The following is a 19,308-nucleotide window of genomic DNA, read 5'->3' as shown; positions in this document are numbered from 1 at the left end:
AGTGTCCTGGGTCACTTATCCTCTTTTCTTTATTAAATATTCTTTGAACTCCAACCTTAAAGCTAGTCTATGCACAGGACATACACTCTTGTACATCAGCTTTATCATCATTGCCCTTAAATGAATACTCCCACACATAATGACTCCTGTTGTAAACTCCATGCAGATAAAATGGTATCACAGCCTTGAGAAGCCACAAGTGGAGAACAAACACTGGCAGATCCAAGGGCCCAGAACACCAGTAACCAGACAAAGCCTCGCTGGCACACAAAGTGTGGCAAACACAACAATGTCTATAGCTATATATTATCATATTGTTTTCCATAATCAGGAGTAGAAAGTCAGTTACCTTCTCTTCGAGATCAGGACTACGACACGGCAAAAGGCAGGACATCAGGGATGGGGATCTCAGGGAAAATGTTTTTAACAATGAAAACAGACAAATGAGTGGAAACTAAGATTATTTGTGCTGTTGTGGTGGTGGTTTTGTTTTTTTGAGATAGAGCCCCATGCAGACTAGGCTGGCCTCAAACTCAGTATGTAGTTAACAATGGCCTTGAATTCCTGATCCTCTTGTCTCCATGTCTGGCACAAGAAATGAGGTTGAACAATACTGAATGATTTTAGGGAAGGTCTTGAAGTGTGAGTCAATGTTGTTACCAAGAAGTAGCTAGAAGCTGAATGCAAGCTCAGTATGTGGAAAGGCTGACACAATCCAAAGCCCACACCGATACATTTTAAGCAGGTGCATTAGGAATTGTAGTGGAGATGGTGACTTTGGCAGATGTTTTTTAATGGAGATTTTTGTTTGTTTGTTTATTGAGAAATCTAAGAGTTGGGTTCATCAAAACCCATTTCTGAGAAGAAAAAATTAAAATGCACAATGGGGGAGGGGGAGCTAACATTGTCTGGGCCACAGCAGAACCCAGAGAATTCTTACAACTGAAATTTTCTAGGTGCTACATAATAGACCTTTTGAAACAAAACCATCTATTAAATTTGCAACATTGATGCTGAATTCCATGAGGGGTCACTTGGCTTTTGCCTCTTGGTTTTCCTTGTCTAAGAGGAAACAGCTGCAACAATGCCCACGTTCTGGGCAGCTTCTTCCTTGGCATGATGATCCTGCAGAATTGGCCTCATCTACCTTAGAAGAGAGAGACTTGGGAGGACTCCAGCACAGGGAACAGCTCAAAGTTGTCAACCCAGCAGCACCCCATAATCTTTCCAGGTTGGGATGTACTGTTTGGAGAAGTGGGAACAAACATTTCCCCAGCAACTGTTTCTGTCCCTGGAGGTGAGCGTGCTGCAGCCAGCATGGACGTAGTCAGGGGCTCCTGCTCCTGTGCACAGACTACAGGCTGTCTTGACTAGGTTCTCTGGGAAAGCAACCACTTAGTAATAAGAGGCCTGTATCAGGACCATTCTCCTCCATTCCCTTGACTTCAAGATGCATTTTTTTTTTTCTCCAAAGCTGATCCTTACAGGCCACCAGGTGGAGCCCAATAATCACACAAAAAAGAGCCCCCTCCTCAGCCTGATTTGTATTTCTTTGCCTCTTAGCCAGGTACAGCCATGGTTCAGAAAGGACTTGTAAAATCTCACTGTGTCATATAAGTCGGCCTCTCCCTTAGATTATTTACGTAGAAATGTGACCTTGGGAAAGTAAAGTACTCATTTTGTGCAAGGGGGGTTGGTGATTGTAGAAAGCTGTTTTTCTGTTTGCTGATCTTGTAAACAATGCCTCCATAGCATTAATTTCTCCCCTTGCCTTATCTAGCAGCCTGGCCACCACTGCATTTTTCTGCTAAAATTAAATTTACATTTAGTAATTTTAGTAATTTTAACCATATCGTCAATTTATATCCAGCCCCTAAAGAAATTCAGTATCTTCAAAATCAAATAGAAACCAGGTATGGTGGCTTGTGGCTTTGATTCCAGTACTCAAGAGACAGAGGCAGGTGGATCTCTGTGAGTTTGAGGTCAGATGGTCAACACAGCAAGTTCCGGAATGGCCAGTGCTAAATGGTAAGACCCCGTCTCAACAAAACAAAACCTTAAAAGAAGTACTTGCTTCCATCAGCTAACTATCTGAGGACTGGCCCTTTAAGCGCAAAGCCAGGAGAGAAAGATATTCAAGCAGACCACCCAACCATCCTCTCCACTACACACCACAGCAATCAGAACTTCTCTTTGGTTGCTTCCGCATTGCTTATCCATTGGCTTTGCTGCTCCCATTGAAATCATCAGTGCTGCAACCCATCCTCTACATTACATTCCAATAGTCTCGAGTTAAGCCCAGACAGCCCCAAGTTCAACCATAAGTCTCTCATCTTTACTGCACCTGCATTGACCTATTCATTTTCCCCCCAAGTCCCCAAAATCTGTTAAATAATCTAAGATATATATCAATTTGCTCCAAACCAGTTCTTCTCCTACATCCTCAGCCTTCGGTGGTGCCAAAAACCACTATTTGCTTCTCACGGTAGCTACTGTAAAACTCTTCTATTTCCTTCAAGATTTAGCCTTACATCATTTGAGAAGACACCATTATAACTCTTGGAGAAAGTGAGCATGGTATCTTTGTGCCCACAGCATCCTAGAAGAGATGAGGCTGAGGCAGTGATCTTTAGAGTTTTGGTAGTAGATCTTATAAAGGTCTAAGAAATACCAGCAGGAATGCCACCGTGAGGGTTTCAAAAGGGAATGATGATTTAAGAGAGCTGAGGAGTTCCTAAACTGTAAATCTCATTACATAATTGCAAATCATTCCAGAGAGGAAGCCAATGCAGCTCTTTGGTTATTCTGGACAAGAGTCCACTACCAAATATTAAAAGTACTAAGTATGCTGTGGTTTATGACAAAAGCACTGGTCCCTAAATGCCAGCAAGGGCTCACTAAGACTACCTTTGGGGTTTTGACAGAATTACAAGCCTAATAATTCACAAAAGGTGGTAGATATATTGTTAAGAGAAGTCAAGTGAGACCCCTCATGACAATTCTAACACCAAGACAGAAAACAATTCTAACAACCATGGGTCTCCAAACTGTAAAGGCCTCTAAGCTTCCCTTAAGTTGAGTTGCCAAAGTGGCACAGGGCATGCCAGAGAGGCAATTACAGCACATGGGAGCCAAGATCAATGGCTTCCTTATGGATCCTCCCAAAGCTACTGATGTCATACATATACTCTATGAATGTTCATATTCTTTTCAATCCTTTTGTTAAATGTCAGTACCTCCTAACATTGACATCCTCCACCTGATTTGTACACTTGTCTCATGCTGTTACCAGGTATTGATCTTAAGGTCATGGAACTCTGGGTTCCACTCTAAATTCCCCTTCGTCCTTCTGAATTTCCTAGTAAACCTGGCTGCAGACCTCAGAGTCACCTTCATTTCTACCTAATCATCTGACCAGCCTTTTCCTAAGGTATCTTTGATCAAAATGAACACATGGCCAAGTGAAGTATCAAATCAGCCACTGCAATCCAAACAGTACCTGAGCTGCAGTGATGAACTTATAATAAGCTATGAGAATACCCAGAAGGAGGTCTGGAATCAGGGAACACTTTCTGAGTAGCCAAATGAGTTGAATTTAAAAGCTAAGTTTTTCACCCAGAGGTGAAAGCCACTGTTAGAAAGTATGTGTGCAAAAGCTTGGAGCCATAAGCAGACACTGTCATCCAGGGGAGTAGCAAAGGACAAGGGATCAATGAAGGCTATGGTGGAAGCCAAGGCTGCTCTCGGGACGTTGTATTTAAACTACCACCAGTATCTACCCTCACCCAAGTCTGAGGCTGGGAAGTTCACATAAGCGTCTTCTACCTTTTCCTTCATGCAGAATTCACCTTGTTTTCCCCAAGGCTATTCACTCCTCTTTCTCTTCCACAGTTCTTCTGTTTCAGGTCCTCTCACTTCCTCTAGCTTCTTCAGACAGCCTGTAATATCTCTAGCTGTCCCTCACACCCCTTTCTCTCCATTCTAGACTCTCAGTGCAAGAGATCTGTTAGCAAAGAGCTTTCTGTCTTTTGAGAAGTGATCCTAGATCTCCCCTTTCTTCTATCTCCTCCAAACTTCTATCTCCTCCTTCATTAAATTATTTTCTTTCTGTGGAAGAATGTAAGACATGTTGTTCTGTACTACAGTGATAGCTAAAAAAGATAGGACATTCACGTCCCCTGCTTTCTCCATGTTCCTTCCCAGACAGTTACATTCACAGTCCTGCTTGTAGGGCAGAAGGCCATAGAAGTCTGGACCCCACATCTACTTCAAGCTACTGCCTAGGAAAATACCTGTCTTAAACTTGGTCAATGCAATTGTCTGCCCCATGAACTCTGTCTTGTGATCCAGGCTTCAGTATGTTCCCTGCGACTGGCCATGTATGCGGCTTGTGCTATGACAAGTTAAGCAGAGGAGTTCAGCTCACAAGCAGAAGGGTGGTTGGTCTTGTCAGGGCACTTGAGAGAAAAGCAACACTTTGACTGCCTTGTTTGTTGAGTTTCTCATAGTCCTTCTTCCAGTTTCACACCCTGGGTTTTAGGAGAGAGAGAACCACCAGCTTCTCATAGTAATCCCCATTTTATTTAAATTAGTGTAGGTGAGATTCCATTTCTTAGAATCAAGTTGTATCTTTGCCATTTATATCAAGGTCTTTTATTAGTCAGTTTCCAGACCTGACTCTAGCTTGTTTACCTCTGTACTTCTCAGGTGGTACGGCACCTTACACATACTTAAGGCTGTCTGCTAAACCAAATGTATCCACTGAAGAGGAATATAACCTTGGACTTGAGTATTAATTAGTAACCATTAAGACTCTTGAGGGGAAAGATGCAGGCACAGGGAAGAAATTCAGGAGGAAGCCACCTTAGCTAATGGGGTTTTTAGGCACTGTTCATGTGGAAGCTGACTGTACACTGTACCCCCGCACCCACTGCAACTACCACCTTATGCATCTCGTCAAAGCCTGGCAAAGCGGGGAGGGGGGGGGCGGGCGGGGGGACCTAGGCCACTGTAGCACATCATGTGCAGAGTGGAAAGCAGTGACCTCAGTTGCTAAAGATCAGTGAGTGACAGCCAGAACAAAACAGCAGGGGACCACCAACAGCTCAACAGCTGCCGCCCTCACCTCCGGGCAGCAGACAGACAGACAGACGGGCAGCAGACAGACAGACGGCCTCTGAGAACTTCATTATGGAAAGTCGTCGGGCTTTCTTTTTTCAAGTAAATTTTATCTTCTCAGAAAGAATTTTGAAGGCACAGTTTTAGGAAATACAATTTGAATTTCTTTATACTACAAATGTAGACAGAAATCATAGTTTTTCATCTAAATATGATTATATTCAAGCTTTACTTTGGAAGTTATATAACACATGATTATCATTTTAGAATATTCTTTCTTTAGAACCAGTGAATACATTTGCTGTTTCCAAGGTCTGAATCTCTTTGTGGCGGCGGCGGCTGCTGCACTTAACTTGAGCCAAGGGTTCCTGATGAGATAAGGGCTCAGCTGTGCATGAAAAATATCTAAGGTCCTTCAGAAACTCACACCAGGAAGATTTCCTGACTACACCCTTAGACTTGAATACTCAGGAAACGGCCCAATCAAGCTTACACAATGGGCTATGGTGGAAAGGCAGATAAAAGACAGCTGGATTTCCTGCTTTGACACGGCAGCCTTCCCCTGTCACTGCCCAACAGAGTATGGCAACCCATCGACAGGAGCAGGTGGCACAACCATCATCAAGCCCTTTGATTGCTGGTGAGAAAGAGGCAAGCTCGTGAGAAGGGCTCTGTGGAGCCCAAGAGGCTGATGTCACTCTTGGATAACGAGTTAGGCTTTAAAACTGACGGCACTACAACAACCACGTACGAGAGGGCAGAAAAGAAAGCACACCAGGTCCTGAGTGCCTGAGACCAGGGAAACTACTCCAATCTTCACATAACTGCAAAAGAGGCATGGGGTGACGTTTCTTAAATTACATCAGTATGACAGACAGACAGATAGACAGACAGATAGATGATAGATTTATTTGTTTGTTTATTGAGACAGGCTCTCATTATATAGCCCTTGCTGGACTGAAACTCTCTCTATATCCCATACTGGCCTTGAACGAACAGAGATCCACCTGCCTTCATTTTCTCAGTACTAGGATTAAAGGTGTGGGCCACATTCATGGCCTAATACACCGATTTGATTTAGTGTAAGTGACTAAGCATTAAGTACATGCAAGTAGAATAAATCTAATCAAAGTAGAACATAGTGGCCAGTGGCCCAGAGGCCATTCACCATAGGCTCTGATAAGCATAGGGCATCTCCAGGAGGATCTTAGACAGGCTGAATAATCACTAAATTGGACTACAAGTAAATGTCCAAACAGACTCCTCTACATTATATACTTATATTTCATTTTCTGTGATGCAAAAACTAGACACCGTTATAAAGGGTCAAAAATGTAGCTAACACAATATTACTTTTCTTTCAAAATGAATACTAGCTATATAAAAAGAAATAGGTATAGCATTTATGAGACAGCTAGGTCCAGAAGATTCTTCAAACAAAATAAAATGACAATCATTGATAGTCTAAGGACCATGATTTTTGACAGCTTCCATCAAAACATGGTATGCTTATTCTTCCTACAGTGGGGCAATTCTTTCTACAATGCCATATATGAATCTTTGGCATTTCTCAAATTGAAGATCACCATAAACAAATCCAACATCCAAACTTGTCTTCATGCTCATATTAAAGCCAAGAAGCCGGGATGCCCTGACTGTGGCGGGACTTTCCATATTTGAATTCTCAAAGTAGAAGATTGACGACTGTTCTACAGCAAACAGGTCCCCGTGGTACTTATCATACAGCAGCAGGAAGAGGCTCAGAATGTATTTATATTTTATGCCAAAGAATGGTGTTTGTCTGGTAATTCAAGCAAGCTATAGGTGACCAAAGGGCAACTTCTAAAAGATCAGAGCCAAACTGCCCTAGTGCTAAGGCTTTAGTAAAGAAGTAAGACATGAAGTATATAAGCTGCTCCCTAAAGCCCACCCACACAGACTTCTTCCTGTGCCCTGTACTGTTCTGTCAAAGATCACCTACCCCAGGGCAAAATTACAGTCCTCCTTCCAGTCTATGATGCGGCAGATGAACAGTGTGTTGGCATAATCTTTAGGTCGGGTCATGAAGTCCTGGGGACAGTCCTTAAGAGGTACATAAATTCTAGGCACTCGGTGGTCTGAAGGAGAAAACAGGGCATATTTCTTAAACAGGTCACTGTTCTTATCAGCCAAGAGTTTGAGGATGCCAGTTGCTGCTCGGGAATGCTTTCTCTCCAAGATGTAAACCACCTGAAAACACAAAAGACAAAGTCATTGTTTCTCTATAGGAAAATCAGTCAGAAAGTCAATAGGAGCTGATCAACCAGGTGGACCTAGTAGCTTTGAGAGGTCACCATGAAGTGGCTCTCTATGGTACTCTGTAATTAAGTGATCTATATGTGAGTGGCAACAACTTAAGTATTCAATGGGGGGGGGGGGGGCAAGAAGCTCCAAGAAAAAAACCTACGGACTATATGGATAAATTAGATGAAAATGCTTTTGAGAACCACGCCCTATGTCTTGTAAAGGTAAGTGTAGCCCAGCAGGGTAGACGGTTCCAAGTTTCTTCTCTGCATTATACATTGCCCGCACGAACAGTAACAGAATTTCCCAAGAACAAAACTGCAGTTGTTTTCTTTAAAAATGTTATTGAACATAAAAAAAAAAAATCACTGTTCTCAACTGGGATATAACTTCTATTTCTTTGCTGACATCTCCTGTTTTCTCAAATGTGTCCAGAGAATGTAATGTTTGTTGAAAATCTTCACTGGGCTCTTGTTGACAACCCAGTGTTTTGAGGCTGGCATCAACCGAACATCTTTTCTCATTTAATATGATTGTTTTGGTTCTTGGTATAGTTCTTAAAGAGTTTCTACTGTATTTTAGACCTCTTGGCTATCACCTTAAGGGACTCTGAGTCCTACTTAAACCTCTCACAGACAGAAAGAAATCTTATTCAACTTTAGCACATTTTAGCCTATTGGAACACTTTATTTCTAATGATAACTGTTTTCAATATCATTTCGATATGTTTGGTTTATATGGTAACACTGGACTCCTGCTGCTGTCTGCTAGTTATTTCTGTGAGGCAGAAGGGAATCTCCCAGGTTAGACCACCTGGAAGTAGGAAAGGTCTATCTCCAGCCTTCAAGGACAGAGTCTTCCAATTTGGAGTATTTTATTACAGCAGGATCTCCCTTGCTGGCACTACTTGGCTGTTCAGCGTCTCTAACTACAAGAGAGGGATCCCCAAGCCATAGGGATCATAAGCCTGTTGAGGCAGGGTCTTACCAGCCAATGGCTAAGTCCTCTACATGAAGAGAAAGGAGCTTTCCATGTCAGGCTACTTATTGGGGTAAAACCCTTTTCACTGTGGTCTCTAAGGTGGAAAGAGGAGTCTCTGGCTCCTAGGAGAAAAAGGCTTCCTGAGCCTGGTGCTTCTTGTCATGGCTCTCTTGTGTTGAAGCCAGTGAGATGTCTGCTGTCTCCTGGTAGGGAGAGAAATTAGGAGCCTGAGGTGAAAGGAGAGCCCTTGCCCCTGGCCATTTATTATCCAGAGCTCCAAGCCAATTTCCTTTGCAAGTGCTGCCAGAATTGCCTGGTATTTCTGGAGAGTTTTGTGTTAGATATGAAGAGTGAGTCTCCCTGGCCCACCTTCTGTTGCTAGGCTGGATTCAGAAACACCGCCTGTCACCCTCTGACTGTAAGGCTATAAGGTCCCTCCCACTATCTACTTTCTGTATCTCTAGGGTTCCTAACTGTTTCCTTTCCACTTTCCATGGCTCTCCTCTGATTGCCTCTTATTACAGTCTTTCCCAGATTATAGTTATGTAAGTCTTATAGTAAGAAGAGAAAAACAAGTTCATGTCATCATATCTGAACCGAAAGTCCTTGATTCTCCATTTAATTTTGATAACATTTCTAAAGACTAGAGAGCACCTGAGCATTACTCATGCATACGATGTCAGTTGCCCTGGGAATGACTCTAACTCCACATAGTTTTGCATGTAAGTGCTATTTTTCCTTATAACTTTAGATCCAATTCATTATGAACTATTATTCGAGAGAAGAATGGAAGAGATAAATGTGGTTGAAGGGTGGCAGGAAATTACAGACACAAGTTTCATGGACAGAGGCTATCTGCACCCACTTTTACTACAGCACAGAGGACCATGGCTTAGTGCAGTCAGAGGTTGATTTGACAAAAGAAGCAAAAAGTCTAAATTTTCTGTAAATATTCTTTGTTTAATATAAACCATGAAGTAAAAAATTTAAATACTGCACAGGTGAGACAAAACAGGTACAGCTTTGTCACATGTATATTATGTATAATGTATAAATATGTGTGTGTATATACACATGAGCATATATGTGTTACATACAATACATGGCTGACATGGAGTGATCATTTAGACATCCCTCGTGCCAAACACACAGGAAGCAACCAAAGAACTGTGAGAAGCTCTGGGTAACTCCGTGAGCAACAGCAGGATACACATAGTCTACCAGCTTACAAAGTCCTCATGTCAGCAGGCAGGAGAGCTCCGCTCAGCAAGATGGTTGGAGTGGCCATGTGAGTCCCAGAGTCAACACTGACAGGTGTCTCTGGTCTGGGAAGTCTCCCACCATGGTTTTACTTTATCTCCTGTCCTTGCAACATGTGTGTCACCAAGAGCAAGAGTCAACTACGTTTGTCCTACACCAGGAGACGCCACTAGCATCTTAAGTCAATCGAAGAAATATACACTCGTATGCTTAAAGTTACAAAAGCCCTATTCACTTTCCCTAATTTATGGCTTTTACTGACTTTCTGATTAACTGAGCAACTACAGTTATGATGAGCATCCCAAATGATAAGCAGAAAAAAATCTGAAGGAAACAACCTTTGCTGATTTCTGCAGTGACTTCTCGGGTAAGGCTCTTGTGTCCTGTGACATGGGAGTGGTGGTCTCGTCTTTTGTAACTGGAGCACTAGAATCTTCTTTTCCTAAGTCAGAGAGAAAAAAAGAGAAGAGGAACCAATTAGCTGCATGTCCACTGGGTACACAGAGATCTTTAAATTCATATTAGAAAGCTTCACGGAGGCCAAGTACTCCATGCCGCTCCTTTCACAAAAGAGAATGTACACAGCAGTTGGGCGACTTGGAGAAGGCCAGTCATATTGTATCTGTGCTCACACTGAACACCTGGTCTTAGCAGGGTACATCTGATCTACTTAACATTACTAACATACTAAACATTATACATGTAGAGAGCATTAAAATGAAAGGTCTAGATATTATATATGACTTCAGCACACAAAGAATAAAAGTGATAGGCAAATTTATCATGTACATCTGATAAAATAAGTGAAATAAAAATGCACATAAACATCTACTTCTTTCTTTAATTGGGCATTCTTGAAGAGTGCAGGTGAGGAGATGCTCACAAGAACATGGGTGATCCAAAACAATCACATCACCATAAAGTCCCCACCCCATCATAGACGGCAACCACATGGAAGCTGCATCACAGGGTCCCTGAACATTAACAAAGTACTTTGAGAAGTACTTTGGTACCAGCCATAATGAACAAACCAATGCAAAATAAGCTGCATTTATTGAATGAATGAATGACCCAACCAGACTCTGATTTTCCTAGCTTTCAATCCTTGTTGGCAAGAGCTAATGCTGTAAATGAACACTGGATAAGAAGCATAAGGTCCTAGATTCAACCCTCAATACCGTCTGAAAGGAACAAGATTCTTAGTGGCATTATATAAAGAATAAAGTACTTCGAGTCCTCTAATGCTAATTTTCTAGTCTCTAATGTTATAATACACATTAACCCAAGAAACTGAAACCACATCTCCCCAAGGAAGCAGTGCCAGGCTTTGTACCAGAAGCATTACATTAAAAACACCCCTGAGCAAAAGCAGCAAATTAGACTTTCTGAAAATTTAAAGGTTTGTTTTGTTTTGTATTTTCACTTGCTACATTAGATTTTTCCTGTAAAACATTCTTCTCCAGCTATATCAGAGTTTCTAATTAACAATTAACAGGGGTCCATTATCAATTCACAGGGAGCTAAGAAAGACTGTACTTGTCATCTAGACATTTCCAAGGCCCAAATAAAAACATAATCCTTTTCATGATTGGCTGCCTCTTTGTGGCAGCTCTGGAACCACTGCTGTGGTCTCAAAGCCAGAATGATAAACTATGTGTTTCTATCCTTGCTGAAATCCTCCCACCATAGTGCTACTGAAAGCAGAATTTTCAGTTTTCCAAAAAGGAAAAACAAACTTTCTGGTGGTAAACAACCTCTCTATCAGTAAAAGTAACCACCTAAGACCATCTTTCATCTTAGAGCAATAACTCAGGATGAAAATAAATGAATGAATGAATGAATGAATGAAAAAAATAAAATCACCAGATGCTTCCAAAACATTTTTAAAAAAAAAATCTGAAAGAACACACACACACACACACACACACACACACACACACACACACACAGAGTGTTGATTTCTTTTGTTATATGACATACCTTGTCAGTATTTTCTACAGATTAACACAATTCATTGAAAAAACAGGAAGACAAAATTATAATTGCATGCTACTTGGATATCTGATATTTAAGGGTTTGGACTTAAAAACTTAGCAAACAAGTCAGAGTGGTGAAAAAACTGGTTTTCTTCTCTTTCATTGTCTTGTCTGCTTTCTTAGTAAGTAGCTGAGGCTAACCTTGAACTTGTAATCTTCCTGTTCAGCCTCCTGAGGGCTGGGATTGAAGGCAAGTGTAACCATACTCAGCAGGAAACCACTTTTTCCACGACAGCCCAAACCCAGAGCAAGCCTCTTTCTGGGATGGACCCAGACAGCCCCATCTTAAGGTGACTGTCACCTCAGGTCCATGCTGACAAGAGCAAGTCTGCCATTCCAGAGGTTACACCAGGTTACATCTAAAACGAAAGGCCTAGAGATGAAGTGGGCCCAGCGTGACTTCCATCATACCTGAATATGACCTTTCTAGGTTCTCTATTCAAAAGGTCATCCTGGGGATGAAATAAGGCTTTGTTCTAAGTTACGTTCAAATAATTTACATGGATGTTTATAGTGCTGCAGGTGAGAATCACAGATGTAAGTCAGTGAAAGTAACAAAACACAACACTAAGCTGCAAAAGTGATTTGCCTTAACATACTGCCAACAACTAAGTCTTGTTGCACTGAATAGTAAAGTTGCCAGTTTAATGAAAGATAATGCACTGCTTAATCTGAAGTCATTCATTAATTCATTCATGAGACATATATTTATTCAGTACTAGGTATTGAGGATTTGATTTTTAGTACGAGAAATATGTTCTAAGACCTCAAAAAAACTTATATACACGAATGTAGAAATGATGTTAGTAAGTAATCACTCTGTAAATATAAATGATAAATTGTAACAAATTCTAAGAAAAACAGCCCTGAAGAGGAAAGGGAGGGAAATATGGCTTAGAGGTTAAGGAAAGGCTTGTGAGGAAATGACATTTACACCATACACAAGGATGACACGGGCAGGAATAGCAAGGGGATGAGGAATGACGAGTGAAGAGGGGGTGGAAGCAGGAAGTTCTGCATCTGGGATGCTGACCACAGTCCAGGACCAGAAAGGAGACCAGAAAGCAGGGGCAAGAATGGGTTCTGCACAGGTGAGAACGAGGAACAACAGGAGTGAAGTCAGGTGGGGCCTTGCAGGCTACCTGAGTCCAGAACGTAAGCCTAGAAACAACAGGAGTCTGGCTGCAAGGGCGGCACAGCTCAGGGCAAGATCAGAGCAGACTAAGTGGGAGAGAGACCAGTGAGGAGGTGTGCCAGAGTTTGGGCATGAGGACAGAGCTCTAGTGATACAGGCACTAGAGAATTAAATTATATTTTGCAGTTGAACTGATTGACTTTAGGGTCATTGCATATGAGCAGTGGAGGATTATTTCCAGGTTTATGACTTTGGCAGCCACATTGGTGGAGGCATCACTTTAAGTTTAGAGGAGGAAGTGAAATCTAGAGTTCTAATTTGGAGCTGGCCATACATGGTGGTCACACCTGTGAGACCCTCAAGGGATGATGCTGAATAATCAGCTCAACACAAAAGTCTACAATTTAAAAGGGACAGCTGGACTACGGTTTTAAACACAGCGTGCATGCTGTGCACTTCTGTACTTAAACTTTCAGTGCACCGTGTAAAGCAGAGGTTCAACACAGATCAAACTATGAAATCCAGTAAGCTTTCCCACTGCTCCACACTGCTGTGCACAAGGAAGGGCCAATGCACTGTCACTGCTGAGGAAGCAGAAAAGGTATAGTAAGACAGCCACAGTCACTACCAAGAGGTTGGAGATACAGTGCTGGGTAGGGAAGGGCTGCTACAGAGGGAAGAACGTGGCTGGGAGAGAGGTAGGACAAGTCCCATGACAGAAACTCCAGTTACTGCCCAATTCCGGTCTCTTCTTTCCTAATAAGAGCCCCACATTTTAGCAGGGCAGCCTGGTTAAAAGACTATGTTCTTTAGGCTTTTTTTGTGTGACTATGCATGGCTGCCAGTTTTAGCCATAGCTCTAACCAGTAACATGGAGGGAAAAGTATTGCCAGTACCTTTCAGGAGGTATCCCCAAGGTTCAGAGGGCCAGCTTCCTCTTCCCTCATACCTGCTGGCAGGAATGCAAAGGGATCAGCTGCACCTTGAGCACTCACCTTGGTTGTGGAGGCCACAGGACCTGCAGAGGGCCAGGACAGGAGGAGGCCTGTGAGGCCACCCTGCAAGCTGTGGCCTGCCAACATCCGGTCTTCTTCAACGTGTGAGAGAGATAAACTCCTTTCACTTAAGCCACCACTATTTTAGGATTCAAAGTATTCTCAGCAGAACATCCTCTCTACTGCACAGGTCCAGACAAATAGAGTGACAAGCTCAGACACTAGCCCCTAAAGCATCCTAGCAGCTCTCTGGAGCATTGTACAGCATGTAGTTAGGACTATGAAGTTGTCAGTGCTCTGAAGGCTGGAGTCACTGTCCCTGCGAGACACGGCGGAGCTCCAGGTAAACGAGTGACAGTGATGGCAGGCGGAGAGGGGAGGGGAAGGGAGGGCGGGCACTAAGTATGAAAAAGTAAAAAATGGGTTTAAATTCAAAGTGCTTTTGATGGATTCCAGGAGCACTGCTGTGACAAAGCAATAAGACAGCAGGATGGACCACGAGCAGTGGGCAGAGCTGCCAGTGTTCTCAACAGGGAAAAGGTTGGGTCTCCACAGTGTTCAGTTTGCCATACTGAGGACAGAGCTGCCAGCTCTGCGGTCCTTTCTGTTTCAAACAACTCTAGAAACCAAGGGCTACCGAAAATATTTATTTAAAAGATAATTTTCTTTTGATTACTTTATTATGTGCTTATTAATTGATTTGTGTGTGTACATATGTGCATACTCAGTCCCAGGGATTAGATTCAGATCTTCGGGCTTGGTGACAAGCAGCTTCACCTGCTCAGCCACTTCATCAGCCATAAATGAGAAATGTTTCAAAACTAGGTACACTACTAATATAAACAATTTTCAAAAGTCCCTGAGAACTACAATGGAGAGAAAGTCAAGTAAAACCCTCATCTCTTCCTATAGATGACCTGAACGTCTATTTAAACAGTGGGAAAGGTCCGGTTTGCTGGAGTCAGCATTGCTATCTGTATAAAACCAAACGCAAATGCAACCTCATCTTAGTAAGAAAAGCTATGCTGACAGGCCATCTCCTTTAGAAACAATGAGCCAACAAGCCTAATGATTCCTAACACTACAAGTGTATCAAGTTTTTCGGGGCTGGTAGACCATTTGCCTAGTATACATGAAATCCTAGGTTCAATAGTCAGTACCACATAATTTATAATAATGATAAATAAAAAGTGTGTTTAGGGGCTGGAGAGATTTCACAGTAACTAGGGGCACTTCCTGCTCTTGCAGAGGACCCAGGTTTAGTTCCCAGTCCTCATATGGTAGCTAAAAACATCTGTAACTCCAGTTGGAAAAGATCTAGCACCACCTTCTAGCCTCTGTGGGCACCAGACATGCATGTAGTACATACATATAAACAAGTAAAAGACTCACATACATTAAAAAACAAACAAGGCTTAAAGCCTTTAGGGCAGGCGGGGGTGGGGGGTGGGGGGGTGTTAATTGATCAGATTGAAAAAGCAGTACATGATGTGGCAAATCTAAGCCCATTCCACTCTGAACAAAGGTGTCTTAGTGTTTCTATTGCTGTGGTGAAACACTATGGCCACAAAGCAACTTGGTGAGGAAAGGGTTTATTTGGCTTACACTTCAGCATTGCTGTTCATCACCGAAGGAAGTCAGGACAGGAACTCAAACAGGGCAGGATCCTGGAGGCAGGAAATGATGTGCAGAAGCCATGGAGGAATGCTTGCTTCCCCTGGCTTGCTTAGACTGCTTTCTTATAGAATCCAGGACCACGAATGGGTTCAGGGATGGCACCACCCACCATGGGCTGGGCCCACCCCCAATGATCACTAATAGAGAAAATGCCTTACAGCTGAATCTTGAATCTGAGGTTCGATGGCATTAGCTTGTGTCAAGCTGACACACAAAACCAGCCAGTACAAAAGGACAATAGAAATGTGTGATTTCCAAAAATTGAAATTAAAGATATGCTCCCTGCAGATTCTCAAAATCAATCAACTAGAAAACCTTACGTCCTGGGCCCCTCCTCCCATGTGCAAATGACAACATGGTCCTCACAGGACATCCACTGTGAACAATCATTTGATCTGCTAACGGCTTGTGGGGCATAATGAGCTGGTGATTATGCTAGGACTCAGCTCCTGCAAGGACTAAGGCTCAGGAGAGACAGTCCCTGGGGCACCAAATTCCAACCCAAGCAAGTTACTAAACTCTCCTTTAAAGCTAAAGGAGCTGCAATGCCAGAGAACTTTCTCAGCACATTCCTTCCCCACATGTACATTACTCACTGTATTCACAGCACAGCTTCACACTATGGCGAGAGAGCACTGTTATCCCAGTTTCCTCAGGAAACTAGGGTAATGAAGGAGCAGAGCCAGAAGAGGACAGTATGCAGGCATTGGCTGTGGTGACCCAGTCTCCATATAAGCAAGATCAGAGTAAGACAAAAAGGGCCAGACAAATACAAATCAAGGTACTGTTGAAGTCAGCAAAAGCCCTATGGAATGTTAGGCATGTCTGACTACATCCCCAGGGAGCACCTGGGATAGAAGGCAAACAAAGCTGTAACACATATTAGAAGTACATGGCTTGGCCATTACAGGCAAGCAGTGCATCCCCGGGTTATGTGACAGGAACTGGGTAGAGTTGACAGAGCACCTAACCTCAGAGCTGAAGTAGGAAAGCTGAGTAGAACCTGGCTGGAGGGACAGACCTTGGGGGAATTCCAGATGGGAGAAGAGTGCACAAGGATAAACTGAGCAAAGGAAGGCATTGTGTATCTGAGTGTAAGAACCAGACCATGGGAGGTCTTATGAGACACTCTAAGGAGTTTTATTTCATACCTTAGAGATAGAAAGTCATTGAAAAATGTGAAGTTGACATGATCAGAATTATATTACATTAAAAAGTCAATGGTGGAGGACAGCATAATAGAGCTAGCTCTGGTGGTGTGGGTGTGGGAAGCCTGCCTGAGGATGTGAGGTGAGAGAACTGGCCCCATCCTTCGCCTGGGTAGTATGGGAGAGCTGGCTCCCAAGGTATGAGAGCTGGGAGTGGTTCCACCCTTTGATGGCTGCAGCACTCAGGAGAGCAGGCCCCACACCTCACCTGGGCAGCACAATAAAGGTGGCCCTGATGGAGTGGGTGGAGAGCTGGCCTAGGGCTTTGCTAGCAGTACAGTGGTATGGGTACAGGAAAGCTTCTCCCCCAAACCTGGGCGGCATGGGAAAGCTAGCCCCAGAGGTAAGGGTTCCAGAAAGCTGGCCCCACCTCTCATTGTCTGCAGCACTCAGGAGAGCAGGCCCTGCACCTCTAGGGACAAAGCCCATAGAGCTGACCCTGGTGGCATGGGAGTGGGAGAGTCAGCCCTATTGACTTTAGGTGAGCTGGTCCCACCCCTCACCAGGGCAGTGCTGGAGAGCTGGCCCCAATGGTGTGAGAATGGGAGAGACAGCCAGTCCTGCCTCTCACCTAGGCAAAGCAGGAGAGCTGGTCCGGGGGTGCAGGTGCAGGAGAGCAGGTGGCCTGACCAACTCAGCTACTATCCAGGCCCAGATCCAGGGCTTTGAGTTGGCTCACCCCAACATCTACCCTATCTAAGAAATGCTGGAGTGCATGAAGGCGCTGGCCTTGCAGAACCAAAGCTGAAGGATCTCCATGGCACAAGGCAACAATAGGATATCTGAGAGGAGTCTCCTTGAGGCTCCAGTATTGATAGTGTAGCAGAAGCCAAAAGCCTCGAACCAGACCAATGACTCATTGTAATGAACATTTGCAAGTAAAGCTACTTGGGCAAAAAGGGTGGACTGGGTGACACATCATAACACTACAGCTCCCACAGCAAGATTTGTTTGTTTGTTTGTTTGTTTGTTTCATCTTTATTTTTTATTTTTAATCATTTTTATTTTTTGTTTTCTTTGGGGGTAGGTTGCAAGGGTGGGGATGAATATGTAAGGACAGGGAGATGAGTGGGGTTGGGGTACATGATATAAAATTCACAAAGAATCAATAAAAGGTTTTTTTTTTTTTAAAGTCAATGGTGGAAAGATTGTAAAAGCCAGAAGGTCATGGAATGTGCTGTGAGACTGTGTCTCCTAGTAATATCAGAAGCTATATCCATAAAGTCTCACCAACGTGACTGCCCAAAAGTGAACTAAACAAGGATGCCACCAGTAGACATGCCAAAGAGGATAAGGAGAAGCCCACACGGCCTCAACCCTACACAAGAGACCACTGAGGAAAGCTGGGGGCAGGATCAGTGGTCTTCCTCATTGAAGAGTACACCAATTGGTTGTCCAGCCCTTAAAACATACAAGTAACATTATACAGACTGAACAGGGTATATTTAAGAATGTATGTACATATACATACATACACACATGTAAGCAAGAACAATTAGTGGGGGGTATGGATTTGAAGGAGAGTGGAAAGGGGGCGTATAGGAGGGTTTGGAGCGAGGAATGGGAAGGGAGAAATATAATAATGATCTTAAAAAGTCAGTGGTCAACCTAGCTTCTTTGAAGACTTTCTCTTTACTTTTGATTCTTCTCCTCATCTACACTAGATTTGAAAAACTCTACATACAATCAGCAATCTTAGGTTTGTGATCTGGTGTTTCACCTGTCTCAGAATAGCTCAGCCTATTTCTCAGAGTCACTTGCTTACCCTTCTCGTCTCATTTCCTGCTAGGATTCAAACTAAGCTTTAATCATATCACTCTGTTTTAGTTTTCTATTTTCCTCTGTGCTGTACTCTGGATAACTTCTTCTTACCATCTTCCAATTTATTAACCGTCTCTTTATTCAATTTGCAAGTAGCTCAAAATTTTCTCTTTAAACTAAATAAGTGAATTCTTTTCCTCATCCATTTAGTTTTTAATTTCATTAATGTAAAGTTATTTTCATTTTTGTTCCGATTTGCTATGACACAACTCATAGTTTTGTATTTTTTGCAAATATCTCTAGGCTTATCTTTCATTCCTTTCAACAGAGAAAAGAGAAATTTTTCAGACTGAGATGATTTCAGTGTCTAATAATATAATTTTAAAATTTTTATGTGTATGGGTAATTTGGCTGCATGTATGTCTGTATGCCACATGTATACAGGGCCCTCAGAGATCAGAAAGGATGTTGAATCCCAAGGGCCTTGAGTGGCAGATGGTCGTGAGCCACCACATGGTTGCTGGGAATTGAACCTGAGCACTTCGAAGAACAATAAATGCTCTAACCACTGAGCCATCTCTGCCACCCCAATAATATTTTTTAAGGTACTCATTGTTTGAGGTTTCTTTCGTGTTTTAACTCTTGGCCTCTGCTTCCCTTGAGTGCCTGGGTATATTTATGGGCTGGTCACTGAATGATGCGAGGCCTATGCTCAAGAAGCCTTTCTTTTAAAAGAATTTCCACCTGATTTTTGCCAGAAAGCCAGGGGCATTGCCAGCTCTTAAACCAATTCAAGAGTGGCAATCCCTTGGTTGCCCAGTCAGTCAGCCTGACCCTGAGGAGCAGATCCATGT

At 43.0% G+C, this 19,308-nt stretch overlaps 1 protein-coding gene across 5 annotated transcripts in view; it reads right to left on the bottom strand.

Annotated features, from left to right (window-relative positions):
* The window catches only part of Dis3l2 (DIS3 like 3'-5' exoribonuclease 2), a 322,978-nt gene that overhangs the window by 172,896 nt on the left and 130,774 nt on the right, over window positions 1–19,308 (bottom strand). For all 5 annotated transcript variants that reach the window (XM_059278396.1, XM_059278391.1, XM_059278395.1 and 2 more), the window contains 2 exons: window positions 9,981–10,084; window positions 7,100–7,347 (listed from right to left, as the gene is read on the bottom strand). In XM_059278396.1, coding sequence (XP_059134379.1) covers window positions 7,100–7,347; window positions 9,981–10,084 — 352 coding nt within the window. The remainder of the gene's footprint in view (window positions 1–7,099; window positions 7,348–9,980; window positions 10,085–19,308) is intronic.

Source organism: Peromyscus eremicus, chromosome 13, assembly GCF_949786415.1.
Source record: "Peromyscus eremicus chromosome 13, PerEre_H2_v1, whole genome shotgun sequence".
Lineage (NCBI taxonomy): Eukaryota > Metazoa > Chordata > Mammalia > Rodentia > Cricetidae > Peromyscus > Peromyscus eremicus.
The sequence above is the reverse complement of the archived record's forward strand: the minus strand, read 5'-3'. Positions and strand labels throughout refer to the sequence as shown.